This window comes from Jaculus jaculus, chromosome 11 (assembly GCF_020740685.1).
Source record: "Jaculus jaculus isolate mJacJac1 chromosome 11, mJacJac1.mat.Y.cur, whole genome shotgun sequence".
Lineage (NCBI taxonomy): Eukaryota > Metazoa > Chordata > Mammalia > Rodentia > Dipodidae > Jaculus > Jaculus jaculus.
This window is the reverse complement of record NC_059112.1, coordinates 48314016-48332771: the sequence shown is the minus strand read 5'-3', so window position 1 is coordinate 48332771 and position 18756 is coordinate 48314016. Positions and strand designations below refer to the sequence as shown.

The window sequence follows — 18756 nt, the reverse complement described above, 5'->3', positions numbered from 1 at the left end:
AAGAAGGGGAAAAAAAACAGGCCAAAGCCATAGAGAGCATCTTCAACAAAATTATTGAAGAAAATTTACTACTCTTGCTAAGAGAGACCCATCCAGATACAAGAAGCTCACAAAACACAAAGGAGATGGGAACAAAGAAGAAACTCTCTATATAGCACACCATAGTTAAAATTCTAAAAAATGAAAACAAAGAAAAAGAGTGGTAAATGCAGCCAGAGAAAAATAGCTTATTACATACAAAGGTAAGTCCATCAGAATTGCTTCTTATTTTTTAGTGGAAACTCTAAAAGCCAGAGGGCTTTAAATGGAGTACTCCAAACCTTGAGAGACTATGGCTGCCAGCCCAAACTACTATACCCAGAAAAATTATCTCTCATAGTAGAAGGTAAAAGAAAATTTTTCTGTGAAGCCAGCTCTATGAATATATGAACAGATAGCCAATGCTACAGAGCCTTCTTCAGGAAATATTCCATATAGAAGAGTCAAACAGACAACCTCAAGAACCTACAAGAGGGAACAATAATAACCACAACTGGAACAGACACAAAAATTTATAAAACTCAATACTGCATCAAAACCTGCAAAGTCTTCTGTTGGGCTCCTTCCCACACAGGTAGTGCCGAGGGAAGAACCAGGCCTGCTGGTTCCTCCCTAGGGGTTGAGGGGATGATGAGCGTGGATGACCCAGAAACCACTCCGGGCACCACACTGAGTAGGGAGTCCTTTGGAAGCAGGAACTCAACTTTATTGTTACAGGTGGGTGTTTATATAATGTTGAGAGAGAAGGTGGAGACTTTAGGGTGGGGTGAGATGTAAGGGCCAATAGCAAACCGAGACCTTTGAGATGATTGGTTGTAAGCTCGCATAAGCCGGAGACTCTAACTTCCTGTGCAGAAGTGGCAGGCCAGAGGCCATTTGGCCCCCTGCTGAGTTCTAAGTGCCCACAGGCAGGAATTCTAATTTCCTGTGTGGAAATAGCAGGCCAGGGGCCAAGCCCCCTGCTGAGTCATAGCTCCGCGGAGGCAGTTAGGCTCAGGAAGTTCCACTAGGCCTCACGTTCGGGCCTCTCAAGGCCCAACAGTCTTCCATATAATAGGGATTAAATTGAGCCTCACAGTTATAACATGAAATATCAGTGGTCTCAATTCCCTGCCAAAAGACACAGGTTAACTGGCTGAATCAGAAATATAGATCCATCAATCCTTTGTCTCCAAGAACACGCCTCACTTCACTGTCAAGATAGACAAGTTATACTACAAAGCCATAGTAATAAAAAGCAGCATGGTACTGGCATAAAACCAGACACATAAATAAATGAAACAGAATAGAAGATCCAGGCCTAAGTTCAAGCAACCATAGCTACCTGATCTTTGACAAAGTAGCCAACAATGAACACTGAAGAGAAGAGAGCATTTTCAACAAATGATTTGGAGAAACTGGACGACCAGATGTAGAAAGGTGAATCTAGATATACTTCCCTCACCCTGCACAAAATTCAACTCCAACTGGATTAAGGTCTTTAATATAAGACCTGAAACTCTTAAATAACTGGAAGACAAAATAGAGATAACTTTCCAAGATATAGAAGTGGGGGGGGGGGAAGACTTCTTAAATAAGACCCCAGTAACTCAGAAAATTAAAAAAGCACTTAACCAGTGGGATCTCATAAAACAAAAAAGCTTTTTTTATAAACAGGCATACTATAAATAGAGCCCATAGACAACCCACAGAATTGGAGAAAATCTGCACCAACTATACTTCTGAGAGGCCTAATGTCTAGAATCTACAAAGAACTAAAAAAACTAAGCAATAATAAAAAACATCAAACAATCCACTCAAAAATGGGCCAGAGAACTGGATAGAGAAGGAGAAATACAAATGGCCACTACTTACTTAAAGAAATGTTTAATATCCTTAGCCATCAGGGAAGTACAAATTAAAACCATGTTGAGATTCCACACTACTCCAGGCAGGATGGCATGAAAATATCAAATGAAGACAAATGTTGGTAAGGATGTGGGGAAAGAATAACCCTTATTTACTGTGTAAAACCCTATGGAAAAATACCAGGAGCCAAAAACAGCCCCCAGATGCAGACAGACAAACAATCTGTGACCATAGCATGACCATTGACCCCGCCGAATGTACTATAGATACCCCTGACAGGATGTTTCCGAGAAGAAAACAAAAAAAATCCCCGTCTCAGTCCCTGGAACCCTGCTGTATCCCCACCGACCCCAAGTCTATTAATAAGTAACTGAAAGGCCCAAGAATTCAGAAGCTCAGAAATACTATCACGCTCCAAGGGGAGCTTAAGCGGGCCCCCTGCATACCTCAAACTCCAGGCTTTACTCTCTGTTAGAAGCAAGTAAAGAATCCCTCTTCTCATTATATCAGAGCCCGCTCCCAATATAAAACTAGGTAAAAAGGGCATGAGATAGCCCTCAAGGATGGGAAATGAGTAATAAAGTGAACCACTTATTTGGTTTCTGTAAATAGCCTGCACCATAAGCCTTAATAGCCTACACTGTAAGCCTTAGTAGCCCGCACCATAAGCTGTAGCAGCCTGCCTCAGACCACCAAGGTCAGAGGAGGCTGATACCATACTCTGCTACCCCCACCTAAGGAAGTACACAAGTGCTGACCTCCAAGGTCATAGGAGACTGGTACCACACTCTGCTACTCCCACCCAAGGACCTGCGCAAATGCTGACCACCAAGGTCATAAACTAATTGGCTTAGAAACTATGGGGTGGCACAAACTGACTGGCTAACACCCTGCGGGGCTCCTAATATTAGAAAATGATTGGTCTAAGACACAGGCTTTGTTAGAAACCCTATAAAAACTGTCCTGTTCCTGCATTCGGGGCTCTGCAGTCCTCTACCCCTGTGTGGTGTACGACTGTGGGCCCCAGCGCTCTTGGAATAAAATCCTCTTGCAGTTTGCATCAAGACCGCTTCTCGTGAGTGATATGGGGTGTCGCCTTATCCGGGCAGAGCGTGGGGGCCCCCTGCAGGGGTTTTTTCCTACATAACCAGTGCTGGGACTGTAACCATGCTTCTGCTTCTGTAAACCTGCTTCTGCTCTCCCTAACCCTATAAAAAGAGACCCTTCCCCTTGCCCGGCGCGCTCAGTCTCTCGAAGGACTGGAGTGCCCGCAGGCGCCTGCGTGAACAATAAAGCTGCCTCTTGCCTTTGCATCCAGTGGCTCGGTCTTGGTTCTTGGGCGTGGGTCTCCCACCACGGAAGATTCCCCCCCCCCCCCCCCCCCCCCCCCCCCCCCCGGGAATCTTACAACTGCTGGTGGGAATGCAAACTTGTACAAGCACTATGGAGAGCAGTATGGGAACTTCTGACAAAGAAGAAAATATGTCTACCATCTCACCCAGATAGTCTACTCTTGGACATTTACCCTAATGATTCCACTCTTTACCTCAGAAACTCCACTCTTCAACCATGTTTATTGCTGCTGTATTCACAATATCTAGGAATTGGAATCAACTCAGATGCCTATCAACAGACAAATGGATAATGAATATATGGTACATATACACAATGGAATTCTATTTAGCAGTACAGAAAAATGAAATAATGAAATTTGCAAAAAATGGATAGACTTGGAACATATTATCCTAAGCAAGGTCATGTGGTCTAAGAAATCCAAAAAACAAAAGTTCTCTGTCATATGTGGCTCCTAAAATGGGCCAGCTGTTTAGGAGGGAAAAAGGCAGTAAGCATTGGATATGGGCTTATAACTAGAACAGGAAAAAGTGAAAACAGGTAGGAAGGACTGTAACCTTAAATTGCAGTCTGAAATGAACCCTTCCTATCTTAACTTGCTTCTTGCCATGTTACTGTATCAAGAATGTAACTAATTTAAGCTGGGCGTGGTGGCGCACACCTTTAATCCCAGAACTTGGGAGGCAGAGGTAGGAGGATCACCGTGAGTTCGAGGCCACCCTGAGACTACATAGTGAATTCCAGGTCAGCCTGGGCTAGAGTGAGACCCTACCTCAAAAAAACCAAAAAAAAAAAAAAAAAAAAAAGAATGTAACTAATTTAAAAAACTGAGAGAAAGGAAGAAAGAAAGAGAGAGAAAGGAAGGACATGCGAAAAATTCATTATTTCTCAGATTTGTTACCTATTGCTATTAACCCAATGCCACAGACTGAGAAAGTCACAGTTCTTGTCCAAGGCTGAGAGAGTGACTCTGGTTCTTTGTCATCCTGAGGTGACCCAAGACACACATGGCTACAGCCAGAGAATGCTTGTTTGTTTTTTGGTCTCTCCCACTTCTTATAAGGGTAACAGGATTCAATTGCAGGGACTGTGTCCTAAGGATTTAATCTAATTTTAATCATTTCCCAAGTGCCCAGCTTCTAAACACCATAGATAGATTAAGTTCTTACCCTCTTTGTGTGTGTGTGTGTTGTGTGATGTGTGTGCATATTCATGAATGTGAATCCAGACCAAGGTGGGTAGGTGTGTAGAGCCCAGAGGACAACTTTCAGGAGTTAGTCCTTGCCTTCTATCTCCTTTCAGGTAAAGTCTCTCTCTCTCTCTCTCTTAAATAAATAAATAAGTATCTTTAAAAAGAAAAGAACATGTTATTCGTGAAAAGGGGAGGGGTGGGAAGATCACAGCCACTCCCTATGCCAATTGTATGTAATGATGTATGAGGTGTTGTGGTCTCAGGGGGAGAGAGAGCATGTTGAGGACATAAGATCAAGGGATGGGAAGCTCCATGTAAACAACTATGGAGGGCTGGGGAGATGACTTAGTGGTTGAGGCACTTGCCTACAAAGCCAAAGGGCCCAGGTTTGATTCCCAATAACCCATGTGAGCCATATAAACAAATTAGCGCATACATCTGGGGTTCATTTGCAGTGGCTACAGGCTCTGGCATGCCTATTCTCTCTATCTGCTTCTTTCTCTCTCTCTCAAATAAATAAAAACAAACAACTATGGAGAGGCTGTCATCTGTGCTGGAGTAGACCTTTCGATGTTATGGCTGCTTTGGTGTCTCCATGTTCCTATAGGCAACCCCCCCTCCCATGCTCTGTACAAAGCCAAATAAACTCATTGGTTTGCCAGGTCGAATTTAGTGGAATCAGTCAGTCTGTTGTTAGTCTGCTTGTGGGAAGCAAGTACTTGGTATCTCTCCAGAAAAAGAGTTCATGCTACAGGATTTAAAGGAAAACATGCTATCATTTTCAAGAAGAAAAGCTACTTATTTACAATCTACTTACAATGATGTTCATGATACATCCAACTAGAACAAATGTGAAACTGCCACTTAGGACAAGTCATTAGCAATAACACCAACAGCAAGACTAATCAACACAAGAGGACTTAGGCCTTGGGTCATACCTCATAGAAGTGCTTAATTAGCATGACAAAAAATGCTACCTTAGACTTATTTTTTTTTCATTTTTATTTTGTTATTTGAGAGTGACAGACAGAGAGAGAAAGAGGGAGAGAGAGATTGAGAATGGGTGTGCCAGGACCTCCAACCACTGCAAATGAACTCCAGATGCATGTGCTCTCTTGTGCATCTGGCTAATGTGGGTCCTGGGGAATCGTGCCTCAAACCAGGGTCCTTAGGCTTCACAGCAAGCATTTAACCACTAAGCCATCTCTCCAGCCCATACTTTAGACCTATTAAGATAGGCCTATGAAGCATTGGAATAAGTCTGGAATCCTCTGGCTTCTCTTCAGATGGTATAAATCTTTTAGCTTTTACTGAAATAGGACTGGAAATGATAATTTTATATTATATATATTTCCTACAATAAAAATATGAGGGCTGGAGAGATGGCTTAGTGGTTAAGCACTTGCCTGTGAAGCCTGAGGACCCTGGTTCAAGGCTCGATTCTCCAGGACCCACGTTAGCCAGATGCACAAGGGGGTGCACGCGTCTGGAGTTTGGTTTGCAGTGGCTGGAGGCCCTGGCGCACCCATTCTCTCTCTCTACCTGCCTCTTTCTCTCTCTCTGTGTCACTCTCAAATAAGTAAAAATAAACAAAAAAATTTTTAAAAATATGAAACTGATGGCAATTTAACTACCATATAAAATAAAATTCAGTATTCATAAAAGACTGACAATAATCCAGTTTTTTAAACACTTCAATGTGTGGAAGTTAATCAAAGATTACATGCAATAAAGAAAAAATACATGACTGCATTCATCAAACTGTCATCCTGTGTTAAAATATCTTATAAAAGCAACTTAAGTAGGAAGAGGTTTATTTCGGCTCATGGTTTTAGATTTTAGCCATCATGTCTGGGAAAACATGGTAGAATAGAATAACTCATGTTATGGGAGGCAGAAAGTACAGAGAGCATGTCTGTGTTTTCTCCCTTTAATCTATCTCCCCCTTTTTATTTATGAGAGAGAGAGAGAGAATATGCGTGTGCCATCTTGTGTGTGTGTGCCACTTTGTATGCATGTGTCACCTTGTGCATCTGGCTTATGTGGATTCTGGGGAGTTGAAACTGGGTCTTTAGGCTTTGTAGGTAAGTTCCAGAAGTGCTAAACTATCGCTCTAGCTCTATTTCCCCTTTTATCCCTCCCTGGCCTGCAACCTAAAGGGAACTGGTAAGGTCTTTGCCTTTCAGTTGATACTCTCTGGAGATGTAATGTCATACATCCATTATCAATTTGGCAGGACATAGAATCAGCTAGGAAACTAGCCTCTGACCATGCCTGTGAGGAATTATCTTGATTATCTGTGGAAGGTGCCATTCCATGGCTGGCTGCTGGAGCATATAAAAAAGCAAGAGCTAGCTGAGCACCAGCATTCACCTCACTCTGCTTCCTGATGTTAGGCGAGCTGTGACCACCTGCTGCATATTCCTGTCATCATACTCTCCTATCCACTAACTGTAAGCCAACATAAACCTTTACTCCTTAAGTTGCTTTTGCCAGATATTTGCTCATAACAATGAAAAAAATAATTAATACAGAAAATTGGTATTGAGAAGTGGGATTGTTGCTGTGATAACCCTGACCATGTGGTTTTTATGCCCATGGAACTGGTTTTGGGGAGGAATGTATAAGAATTTGGAACTTTGGATGAGAAAAGCCCTGGAATACTATAAGCAGAGATTAGTGGGCCATCCTCATGTGAGCTTAGAGGACAAAACAGAAACCAAAGAATGGAGACCCAGATCATAAGGTTTCAGAGGAGAACAAGGACTCTATCAGAAACTGGGATATTGATAGTTTGTGTTGTATGCTGTCAAACTGGCTGCATTCTCTCATGCCCTGTGAACTTGAGGGATGTTGAACTCAAGTGTAATGTTTGGTAGAGGAAATCTCCAGACAAAATCAGATTCAGAATGGTGCTGAGAAAGCAGACTTAGTTATTTAGGACATGCATACCGCTGAAGAGAAACCTGTGCTACACTGAGACTATAGGAAAAGTGTCCTGAGGGCAAACCCACACTCATTGGAGACTCTACCTGGCAAAACCCAAATTATTTTGAAGGAAGAAAGCCTACACTGAAGGAGATCTCTGTTGGAGTATAACCACTCAGAAATGTGTTTTGCTGAGGTCAGCCTGGAAGGCATACGGAGGTTTCTACATCTGTGATCTGAGGGATCCAGGTTTTATCCCAAGCTGGCAACAGAACTTAGCAATATTGTCCATGTGGTTATAGTTCACATGCATAAAAGATGCACGGTTAATGGGGTAATGCAGTATTTCTCCATGGTTTCAGAGAGCCACTGAGGTCAGGCAATATATGGTAGGGTCAAAGTCCCTACAAAGAGCCCTGAAAGGCCCCTGCATGACACTATGGAAGTGAACCATAAATTGCACTGGAGATCCCAGAATGCTGGAGGCACAAGAACTATAGGACATATACTGAGGTAAGCAGCAAGTTCAGAGTGGCACTGCCAAAAGAGAGAGGCTGTGAGTGCTATAGGAAGCAGAACTGAAGATGGAGGGCTACCCCAACCATTTGAAGCCCAGATGATTTAAACATTAGCCCCAGATGCCAGACATATAGCTATAAGATTTGGAGTTCGTCCTGCTGAGTTCTGGCTTTTTTTTTTTTAAGTTCACAGTTAGGACACTGCCTTGAGTCTCAGAAAACCTTTGAATAGTGTTGATACTGTTAAAGACTATTGTGGTACTGAAATTAGAACTCTGTGCATTTTGTATTACGAGATGGAACAGGATTCTGTGGACTGAGGAGAGAAACCTCCTGTGCATTGGGATAATATGGTGAATGGCTATGGTTTTAAAAGTGTTATACTTGGTTGTCAAGTTAACCAAAGATAGATTTGTAATATCTATATTGATTATCAATTGGACAAGGCCTAAAATCACCTAGGAATCTGGCCTCTGATCCTGCTTGTGAAGGATTATCTTGAGTAGGTTAATTGGGTTAGAAGCCCACCTTATCTCTGGGTGGCACTGTTCCATGTGTTGGATCCCAGACTGTATGAAAGGAAGAGAGCTTTCTCGGAGCTATCTTTCACCTCTCTCTGCTATCTGAAATTGGATGCAATGTGACCAACTGCAACATGCTCTTGTTTTAATTCCTTCCCTGCCATGATGGACTGTAACCTCAAACTATAAGCCAAAATAAAATCTTCTTCCTTAAGTTGCTTTTGCCAGATCTTACAGCTTCAAGAAACTAACTAATGTACCCTTACAGACACACCTAAAGGCGTGCATTACTAATCACCTAGGTGCTTCCCAACCAATCAAGTTGGCAATTAAGATATTCTCAGTCAAGTCTACCCCATTGTCAACTTGATACCCAAACATCTCCTTAAAACAAAGCACTTCAACATAGACTTCTATTCATTTCACAATGTAAAATACATTCCATCGTCCTCCTAGAGCCTTCTGTTAATTCCTTTTATGGCACTATGATCAAATTCCTGACAAAAACAACACAAAGAAGGATGACTTGCTCTGGCTCACAATTTCAGTGCAGGAATGATGGAGCCACTGATACCATGGTGGTCAAAAGCAAAGTAAATGGCAATATAGGAAGGGGTCCAGACAAGATAAAGCCCCAAGACATAATTCCTTCTACAACTTTGTCCTTTGTCCTACTTTTTCTCACCTCTCAATAATAGTTTAAAGTTATAAGTCCATCAAAGGATTAATCTGTTCATTAAATTAGAGCCTTTGTGATTTAAATGGCTCTGGGAAAGCCATCACAGACATTCTCAGAAATGTAACTTATTAACATAGGTGTTTCATAACCTAATAAAGTTGGCTATCAAATTAATGGTCATAAGTCCCCCATAGTCTTAGCAATTTCAACATTGTTTCAAAATCATAAGTCCTCTGGGACTTGAAGCAAACTCTTAGCCAGGACCTTCTGTAAAATCACAAAGTTACATAGTCCCATTATACAATGGCACAGAGTAAACATTCCTATTCCCAAAAGGAGGAATAGAACATCAAGGAAGGATCATATCAAAGCCCAGCAGGGCAAATGTTAAATCCTATAGTTCCATGCCTGGCCTCTGGGGCATGAGATGCTGATATGCACTCCAAAGGGTTTGGCAGCATTGCCACTACAAACTTACCAGCCACAGCCTCCTTCTTGGGCTGGTTTCACTTGTTGCTAGTGGCTTTCCTGGACAGATCTTCCTGGTATCTTGGTCTGAGGCCCACAGTACATGATAGGCTTCATTCTTGCTGTTTTGTGCATTGACCTTGCATGGGATTCTTGAGGACACTCTGGCATTGGTACATCTTTCCTGGGCTGCTGGGATTTACCTTGAAATCTGGGTGGAAGCTTTTATGACCTAGTTACTGTTGCATTCTGCATGCTTACAAAACTAGCATCATGTGGATGGTGACCAGGTCTATGGCAAAAATGAGAAGTTTGGACCCCTTGTGCCATGACTAAAGCAGTCTCTAAGTGTCTGGATGGATGAAAACAGGAAAAATACTTCTGTAGGTGGACCTGTGTGTTTCAGAACTTTTTTTCTTAAAGCAAAGTCTTTCAAATAAGAAAGAGAAATGTCTCAGTTTGGAGAGGTGGCATAATGGTTAAGGTGTTTGCCTGTGGAGACTAAGAACTCAGGTTTGACCCTCTAGTACCCATTTAAGCCAGATGCACAAGGTAGCAAATGTGTCTGGAGTTTGTTTGCAGTGGCTAGAAGCCCTGGCATGGCTATTCTTCTCCCTTCTCTGTTTCTTTCTCTGCTTTAAATAGTTATATAAGCAAAAAGGAGACTGTCTCTTGGGCAGATCTGTGAGAGCACTTCCAGGAAGGATGAGGAAGATGACCTTGCCCCAGAATAGGCAGCATTTCTGAAGGAAGCAACCTCTATAAAAAGAGACTCTGGGTCTATTTTCTGGGTTGCCCTGGGTCCTTGGTGGTTAGTTCATCTATGTTGTTGCTATCATCTTCCACAGACAATGGGACATCTGCCCTATTGCTGCCATCCTTCACTAACAATGGTCTTCTGATATGGATTAAAGACCAGCAGCTCTCCAGGTATCTTCCAGACCTTCAGTGCCAGATTGGGACTGCGAAAGCATCCAAACTTGTGGACTAGGCAGCCACCAGCAACCTTTTTAGCATACAGAAAAGACAACCATTTTTGGATTACCCAGCCATGTCATATGAAGTGATCATATATATATATATATATATATATATATATATATATATATATATATATATATATATATGTTTTATCTGTTTTGTTCCTTGAGAGAACCCTGAATAATAAATGAGGTCAGACCAAATTCAGAGATGCCCTAAAACCATTTTTCACATTGTCCTCATGCAAAGCACTTGTATTCTTTCTAATCATCTAGCACTATGATGAAACTTCCCTGTAAAAATGTTTCCTTCCATAAGCTACTTCTATTCAGATGTTTTGTCCCTGTAATAAGAAAGTAACTGCTACAGTGGGTCCTTCACCATTTAGATGTTTGTCCTTCACCCTCTATGGAAACTGCTACACTGATACTCCTAGATGTGTGCTTTCTTAATCTTCTAGAGGTTTCTCAACCCAATCACACTAATAATCAAGACTAACCATCATGGCTTAGTGGTTAAGGCATTTGCCTGCAAAGCCAAAGGACCCAGGTTTGATTCCCCAGGACCCATGTTAGCCAGATGTACAAGGGGGTGCTTGCATCTGGAGTTCATTTTCAGTGGCTGGAAGCCCTGACATGCCCATTCTTTCTCTCTCTCCCCCTCTTTCTCTGTCAAATAAATAAAAAATAAAATAAAATAAATAAAAAGACTAACCATCATAATGATACATAATGAGAATAAAAAATAGCCAGTCAAGAGGCTTGGGAGACAGCTCAGCAGTTAAGGTGCTTGTCTGTGAAGCTTAAGAACCCAGGTTTGATTCTCCAGTACCCACACAAGCCAGACACATAAGGTGGCACATAGATTCAGAGTTTGTTTGCAGTGCCTAGAGGTCCTGATATGACCATTATCTTTCTCTTTCTCTTTCCTTTTCCCTCTCTCTCTTTCTCTCTCTCAACTAAATAAAATATTTTAATAAAAAGCAGCCAGTAGGAAAAAATTGCCCAAGTAATAATGAAAACTTAAAAGAGCAATTCTAAACATGCTGAAGAATTTTTATTATAGGAACACAATAAAACAAGAAGAAATTGTAAAGAACAATGGGATTTCTCAATTTGAACAATATAATATCTGTGAAAGTTAACCTCTGGTGATTAACTTGGTAGCATTTATACTCACCATAAAAGCAAATCTCTGGCAATGTTTGATGGGTTTTCTGGATTAGGTTAATAGAGGCATGAGGACCCACCCTGACTGGGGGCAGCACCATTCCAGGGGTTGAGTCCCAGACTGAATGTTGCAGTCAGCTTCTTATGGCTGTGACAAACATCTAATCAGACACAGTTGATGGGAGGAAGGGTTTATTTTAGGTTTACAAAATCCAAGGGAAACTCCATCAATGGCAGATGAAGCTGGCTCCCTTTCGTAGATCCAAGCAGAGAGAAACCACCAACCAGCCAAAACCACCAGAAAACTAAAACCTCCAGAGCACAAACTGCTCTGAACACACCTAGTAGGGCTGGACTGAAGATTGGTCCTCAAACACACATTAGGCCTGGACTCCAGGATCTGTTAACAGTGACACTGCCTCTGTGTAGCAGGGACCTGCCATCTAGGAGCTCAAGGGGGTTCAATAAAAAATGACTGAGTCTATAGGGCAAAACCTTTGAACTATCACACTGAATAATAGGGAGGAAGTGACCAAAGTATCAGTATTCTTTGCTCTCCTCTTCTTCACTGTGGACTGAATGTGATTGGCTACCTCAAGATTGCCTACCCTACCATGATAGAATTTGAACAGCAAGTTCAAATAAACTCTTTATGCCTTAAGTTGCTTTGTGTTAGGTATTTGGTTACAGCAATAATAAAGTGAATAATAATAAATGAAATGAAAAGTATATCAAATGATCTTTTTTTTTATTTTAATTTATTTATTTGAGAGTGACAGAGAGAGAGAACGAGGCAGAAAGAAAGAAAGAGAGATAATGGGTGAGCCAAGGCTTTCAGCCACTGCAAACGAACTCCAGTCGCATTTGCCCCCTTGTGCATCTGGCTAATGTGGGTCCTGGGGAATGGAGTCTTGAACCGGGGTCCTTAGACTTCACAGGCAAGCACTTAACCACTAAGCCATCTCTCCAGCCCTCAAATGAACTTTTAAGCAACCAATTATACAGAGAAAAAGATGAGTGCACTAAAAAATACAGCAATAGAATCTATCCCAACTGAAGCAGAAAGACAAAGAGAATGAGATAAATGAATTAATAGAGTCTTCATAATTTAAAGTACAACACTAAAAGGATAGAGAACAGGAAAAAAAAACCTGAGGGCATATTGGCTTTTAATATCTAAATTGCATGAAACTATAAACCCATAAGTTCAATGAGCCTTTAAGAGAAAATACAAAAAACAACACACACACACACACACACACACACACACACACACACACACAATAGTGCTTCATAATCAAATTTATGAAGGCCAGTGGTAAGGGTAAAATCTTAAAAGCAGAGAAAATTATTTCTCCCCTTTTTTACCTTTACTTTTTAAATTTAGTATTAATTAATTAATTATTTTTCTTTTGGCTTTCCAAGGCAGGGTCTCACTGTAGCTCAGGATGGCCTCTAACTCTCTGCTTTTATCAAAAATGTTGGTAGGGCCTGGTGAGACAGGCCTATAACTTAGCTACTTGGGAGGTTTATACAGGAGAGTCACAAGTTCAAGAGCTACCAACGTTAAACACTGAGTTTAAGCTATCCCAGGCCACTCAGTAAGACTCTATCTCAAAATAAAAGGTAACAAGAGTGCTGGGGGATATAATTCAGTGGTACAGCACTTGCCTAGCACATTCCTTAGGTTCAATCCCCAGAACCAAGGGGAAAAAGAAAGAGAAAGAGAGAGAGAGAACAGAAAGAAAAGACAAGAGTAATATGTTACAGGCAATTCATCAGCAAAGGAAAATGAAACTCTATGGCTCTGAGTCTATCAGTCACTTAGAAGAGTATTACATCAGTATCAAGTCATCAGTCATGAAGAATGTAGAACTGGCACATACAAGGGGAAATATGAAACTTTTTTGTTTAAAAATTTCCCTCTTTGAGAAAATATAAAACAATATGCTCTATAATTCATAACTTGTGTAAAATAAAATGTTTGATAACAAATGTAGAGAGAAAAGGGAGGGAGAACTGGAAAGCATCATTGTGATCTGCACATGTGAAGGAATATGGTGCTATTTGAAGAAGACAGCGATCCTTTGGAGATGCAGAGTGTCATTCTCAGAGCAGACACCAGCTCTTCATCTGCCATGAAGGGCCATAGATATTAAGTCAAAGGTAGAAAAATATGAAATGCAAAAAATACTAATGGATCAAAAATAAGAAAAATCATGGGCTGGGGGGATGGCTGAGCAGTTAAGGTGTTTGACTGCAAAGCCAAAGGACCCTGGTTTGATTCTTCAGGACCCAAACCTCCAGGACCCAAGTTAGAAAGATGCACAAGGGGGCATACGTGTCTGGAGTTTGTTTGCAGTGGCTGGAGGCCTGGCATGCTCATTCTCTCTCTCTCTCTCTGTCAAATAAATAAATAAGTAAAAATAAGATATATTTTTTTAAAATAAGCAAAATCAGTGAAATCAATTAACAAATTAACCAATATAACAGCAGACTAGATAGTAGATTTATGTAGTCATTGAATTAAGTGTAAATTATCTAAGAGAGAGATAGTCAAACTGCATAACTAATGAGATTCAACTACACCACATAAACATCACAGTGAATATGGGGCAAAGTTCTTTGGTCTTTCATAAAGCTACTCACTATCCTGCACTAAATTGCTTTTCTGCCTTAATTGTCCAAATGGATTTGTGAGTCATGCCATCAGGAATCCTAAGTGGTACAGATGAGTCGTGGAGCACAGAGATGTTTAGCACATCTAAGGAAAGCTCGGTAAATCTTCATTTCCATCCTTTCCTAGCAATCACTGTGTGCAAGTATTAATTCAGGATGTTCATTCTGTTCTGTCTTTCAAGATTAGGTGGCAAATATCCTATACTCCTAAGACCAAGAAAGACATACAAATCCCCTAGGCCAACTCCAGTCCTCTAGTGTGTTTATAGGTAAGCGTAGCATTCAGGATGTGCAATCTAACCACAGTAAAGGCTTACAGAAATACAGCAACTCTAACATTAATCGAAAACTCTCTTTCTTTTTTTTTAGTGCATAAACCCTAGATTAGTGACCTCTTCATGGCTTTGCCCTTCCCCAATTTACATGGCCTCATTTATATCACTTGTGTTCTGTTCCTAGGTGTAAGCAGAAAGTAAAATGAAACCACTAACTAAATGCAGTTCGTTTCAGTGGGATTCATTTCTCAAACAGATTCATGCCCTGACTAAAGCTGAAGTGAAGTTTTTTACCCTGAAAGTCAGATTTGCCCACCAGGTTACCAGGGCAACCTGCAGCTTCAGAGAGTGACTATCCCTCTTGTGGATTATGGCTCAGGATGGAGTGTTAGTCAGTTGTCTGAATATTGGATGTGTGCAACCTGTCACAGCTCATAGGGATAAAAATGCTTTCAATACAATTGTCTGTTCCATGTGAAGGTAGAGTAAAACAGGTTTTGGTGCCAGGCTTGGATTTGATTTGCAGCTCCAGGACCAGCCACTATCTGCGTGACTTAGTACACTGTGTCTTTGGACTCAATTTCCTCAACTCTAACATGAAGATATGAATATCTATTTAGTAATATTGTTGGAAGGATCCAAAGTGCTCATAAAATATAATGGGCTATAGATAATTCATATGTCACTCAAAGCACATAGTAACTAAGACACATAGCTGATATCTATTGAACTTTACACACTACACACCTAGTTAAGGGATGATATAAAACCACATTTAGTCTGTGTAGCAAGCCCTCCAAAAGCATTTACCCCTGTTTTAGAATTCAGCCTTGGGGGAAGTTAAGAGATCTTTATGGTCACAGAGAGTGTGAAAGAATCAAGATCTAGGCCTGGAGTAGCTTAGCCTGAGTCTCTGATGAAGTCATGCATTTATTCAGTATTCACTGAGTACTTACTACTCTTAACCACCACACAAAACAGTGTCCTGCAATGACACATAATTAACTTTCAGTGAACACTAATACTCAGTGTTGGCATTTATTGTATCATAATGACATTATCTTATAATCAAAATATCCACCAAATTTCATACTCATATTGAACAGGGTGTGGTGACACAAGCATTTAATCTAAGCAGTTGGGAGGCAGAGGTAGGGGGATCACTGAGTTCAAAGACAGCCTGGGACTGCAGAATGAGTTCTAGGCCAACCTAGGTTAGAGAGAGACTCTACCTTGAAAAAAACAAACCAAAAAATAATATTGATTTATAGTTGTCTCTTTTTATGATATAGGGTAATCTAGGCTGGCCTCAAGCTCATCATCTTCTTGCCTTAGACTCCTGAGTACTGAGAACTCTTCATTACTATCCTAAAATCCACACATATGTGATCTACTTTTTCTAGCCAGAAGGAGACACTCACATGTCTTCTGTGCAGAAAGATACCCCATCTGGATGGGAGGTAAATGTAACACACAAACACTGAAAATCTTCCCTGAATATCTGCCAATGACCAGATTCTACTCAGATCCATTTGGTCTGGGCATAGGAGATGCTTTGTTTCCTCAATCAACCCCTCATTCAATCCTCACAGTACTCAGAGAGGTTCAGTTACCAGTGTCCAAGTTACCAATGAGGAATGTGAGGCATCTATAAATTCTGGGGGTAGGGGCAGTTAAATAACTTCCTGTCAGTAGGAGATTAGGCATTTAAGTATAGGCACTCTTGGAGGCCTGATATTTCAGTTGGTAGAATTTCTCACACCACACTGTGCATCTGGCTTATGTAGGTTCTGGGGAAATTGAACCTGGGTCCTTAGACTTCGTAGGCAAATGCCTTAACCACGAAGTCATTTCTCCAGCCCTCTGTGTTTTTGTTGTGACAGAAGAGTTGAATTTCCTTAAATTAAATGCTCATATGACACAATCCCACCTCCAGTCAACAATTCCAGAACTTAGTGTCCCATAGTCTTAGGTGTGTCCCCCTATCTCCTCTAAGAGACCCTGAAGTTGGGTAGGGACTATTCTCTTAATCTGTCTGTTCTCAGAGACCTAGCTGATGTGTACACATAGTCAGGGAAGGGAGAAGGAAGGAGGCGAGACAAAGGCAAGACAGCAGAATGGTTTGTGCACACGGGCCTGGCCTCACCTTCTGCAGTTTCTTCCTCTCTGCCTCTACAGACGAGTGCACCGACTTCATCTCCACAGTGCGCTTTCTGACCAAGCCCTCCAGGCGCCTCACCAGCTGGTCCTTGAGATGCTTCTCCTCTTCCATCTGATGTCTGGCTTTAAGGAGGCCTTCTTCATAGTGTTGCTTCATATATTCTGTCTCTACACCTTCCTCTTTCTTGGTCTATAAATGGATACAGAACCTTGTAAAATTCCTTGGGAGAACTGAGGTCCAGGGAATTACCACTTCTCTTGCAAAAAATTTATATACCAACTTTACAGCAAGTATTAGAAAGCACATTTTTACAACGTTATATATTTGTAAGACAGTACACATTATCACCATTGAAAGAAGGATCTGGGGGACATGTAGTAGGATGTAAGAATTGAGTATAATTCTGCTACATTCTTATTCTCCTAATCTTGAATGACATGGGCTTGGCAGGTAGCTGGTAGAGCCTGAATTTCCAAGTGTCACAAGGGAATGGCCACTATCTGAAGTTCATGCTATCTCCCTGTGACTTCTCAATCGTCAGGGTAGGTCAGATTACCTGTATTTCTGAGCCTTGTTTAGAGTAGGGACACTCCTTAGGAATGCCTTGCTCCTGCTGAGGATGAGAACTATGTGCTTCCAGGTCATTTGCTTCCCTTGGGACTTCATTCTCAGTCTTTGTGTCATCTGAAAGGATAAATTTTAACATCATTTAGGATGCTCTTGGTCTTGGTGTCATTCCTTAGGCCTCTGTAGTCAGGTCTTATTCAACTATTTTGCCATCCTTATGCAATCCCTCCCACATGGTCTATATCCCTCAAGTGTGGCCAACATCTTTGTGTTTTTTTTTGTCTTGGCTCAAAAGTATCTTCAGAATAAATAATTACTATGCTCTCCCTTCCTAAATAAAGATTTTCTTAGAAAAATTAAGCATATTATCCAATATATGAATGAGAATTTAAAAGATGAAAAACAGTAAATATAACTACAACTGCTAATTTTTTCTTCCCTGTTCCATGAAGTACTCAAGCCCTGTGTGTGTGTGTGGGGGGGGGGTGATATTTTCAACTTCCAGCCTTCTGATTCAACTCATGTTTATTCTCTTCACATCTACAGACTAGGGTACTTTCTTCATGCATGGGCTTTGGTTGCAATATCCCACTATCTCCCTAAAGGAAGAAATCACGTTTTCTGTTTCTGCTGTCAAACTGGTCACAATACAAGTATTCAAAAAATTTTCTTCTAAGGAAGTCTAGTGGAAGGCACTTTGAGTCAGATATCAGTAGATCCGAACACTAGCCTTATCAACATTGAGTCACCAGGTCATCCTTTCTCAGCCTTACTTCATCATTGATAACATAGGAGGATGCCAGCACCTATTTCACAAAATCACTGGGAAGACCCAGTTGTGTGAAATAATGTTATGTTGAAAATATGATGCCCCAACTAGCCACAGGAGAGGAGGAAAAGCAGAAACTAGGCACCACGGGGTTCCTGGTCAGAAGATATCTTGGCGGCAAGGGGTTCTTGTGCACAACATTTTTTAAGATATGTGGCCTGAGCAGCTCCAGGTAAGGAGCTGGTGTTGGCTTACCTATGCCCTTTGAACCTTCACCTCCTCCACCTAGCAGGCACATCCAACAGCTCGGCCCCTACTTTCTGCTCTCTTAGTCTGGAGATCACCACTGGCACTGAGCTAAGCCTGGAAGCTAACCTTCCATCTTTAGGGATTTATTACAAGGTATCTCACCAGTTTCTGGAGTCATGTGATATTCCTGCAGCATCAGTCTGTCTTTGGCAATGGCCAGCTTCTCGCCAAGTTTTCTTGCAGTACTCTTCAAATCTGAATTTTCCTGCCGAGCCTCCCTCAGTTGCACATCCAAGTCCTAATCAGAAGGACGGAACCATGCTGAGTGCACATCACAGTCATGGGATCTGAAAGCTGGGC

General features: G+C 41.3%; 1 protein-coding gene across 2 annotated transcripts in view; it reads right to left on the bottom strand.

Annotated features, from left to right (window-relative positions):
• Fam184b (family with sequence similarity 184 member B) overlaps nt 1-18756 on the bottom strand; it is a 163052-nt gene that overhangs the window by 77146 nt on the left and 67150 nt on the right. For both annotated transcript variants that reach the window (XM_045161804.1, XM_045161806.1), the window contains exons 3-5: nt 18559-18694; nt 17368-17495; nt 16797-17000 (exon numbers count right to left, since the gene is read on the bottom strand). In XM_045161804.1, coding sequence (XP_045017739.1) covers nt 16797-17000; nt 17368-17495; nt 18559-18694 — 468 coding nt within the window. The remainder of the gene's footprint in view (nt 1-16796; nt 17001-17367; nt 17496-18558; nt 18695-18756) is intronic.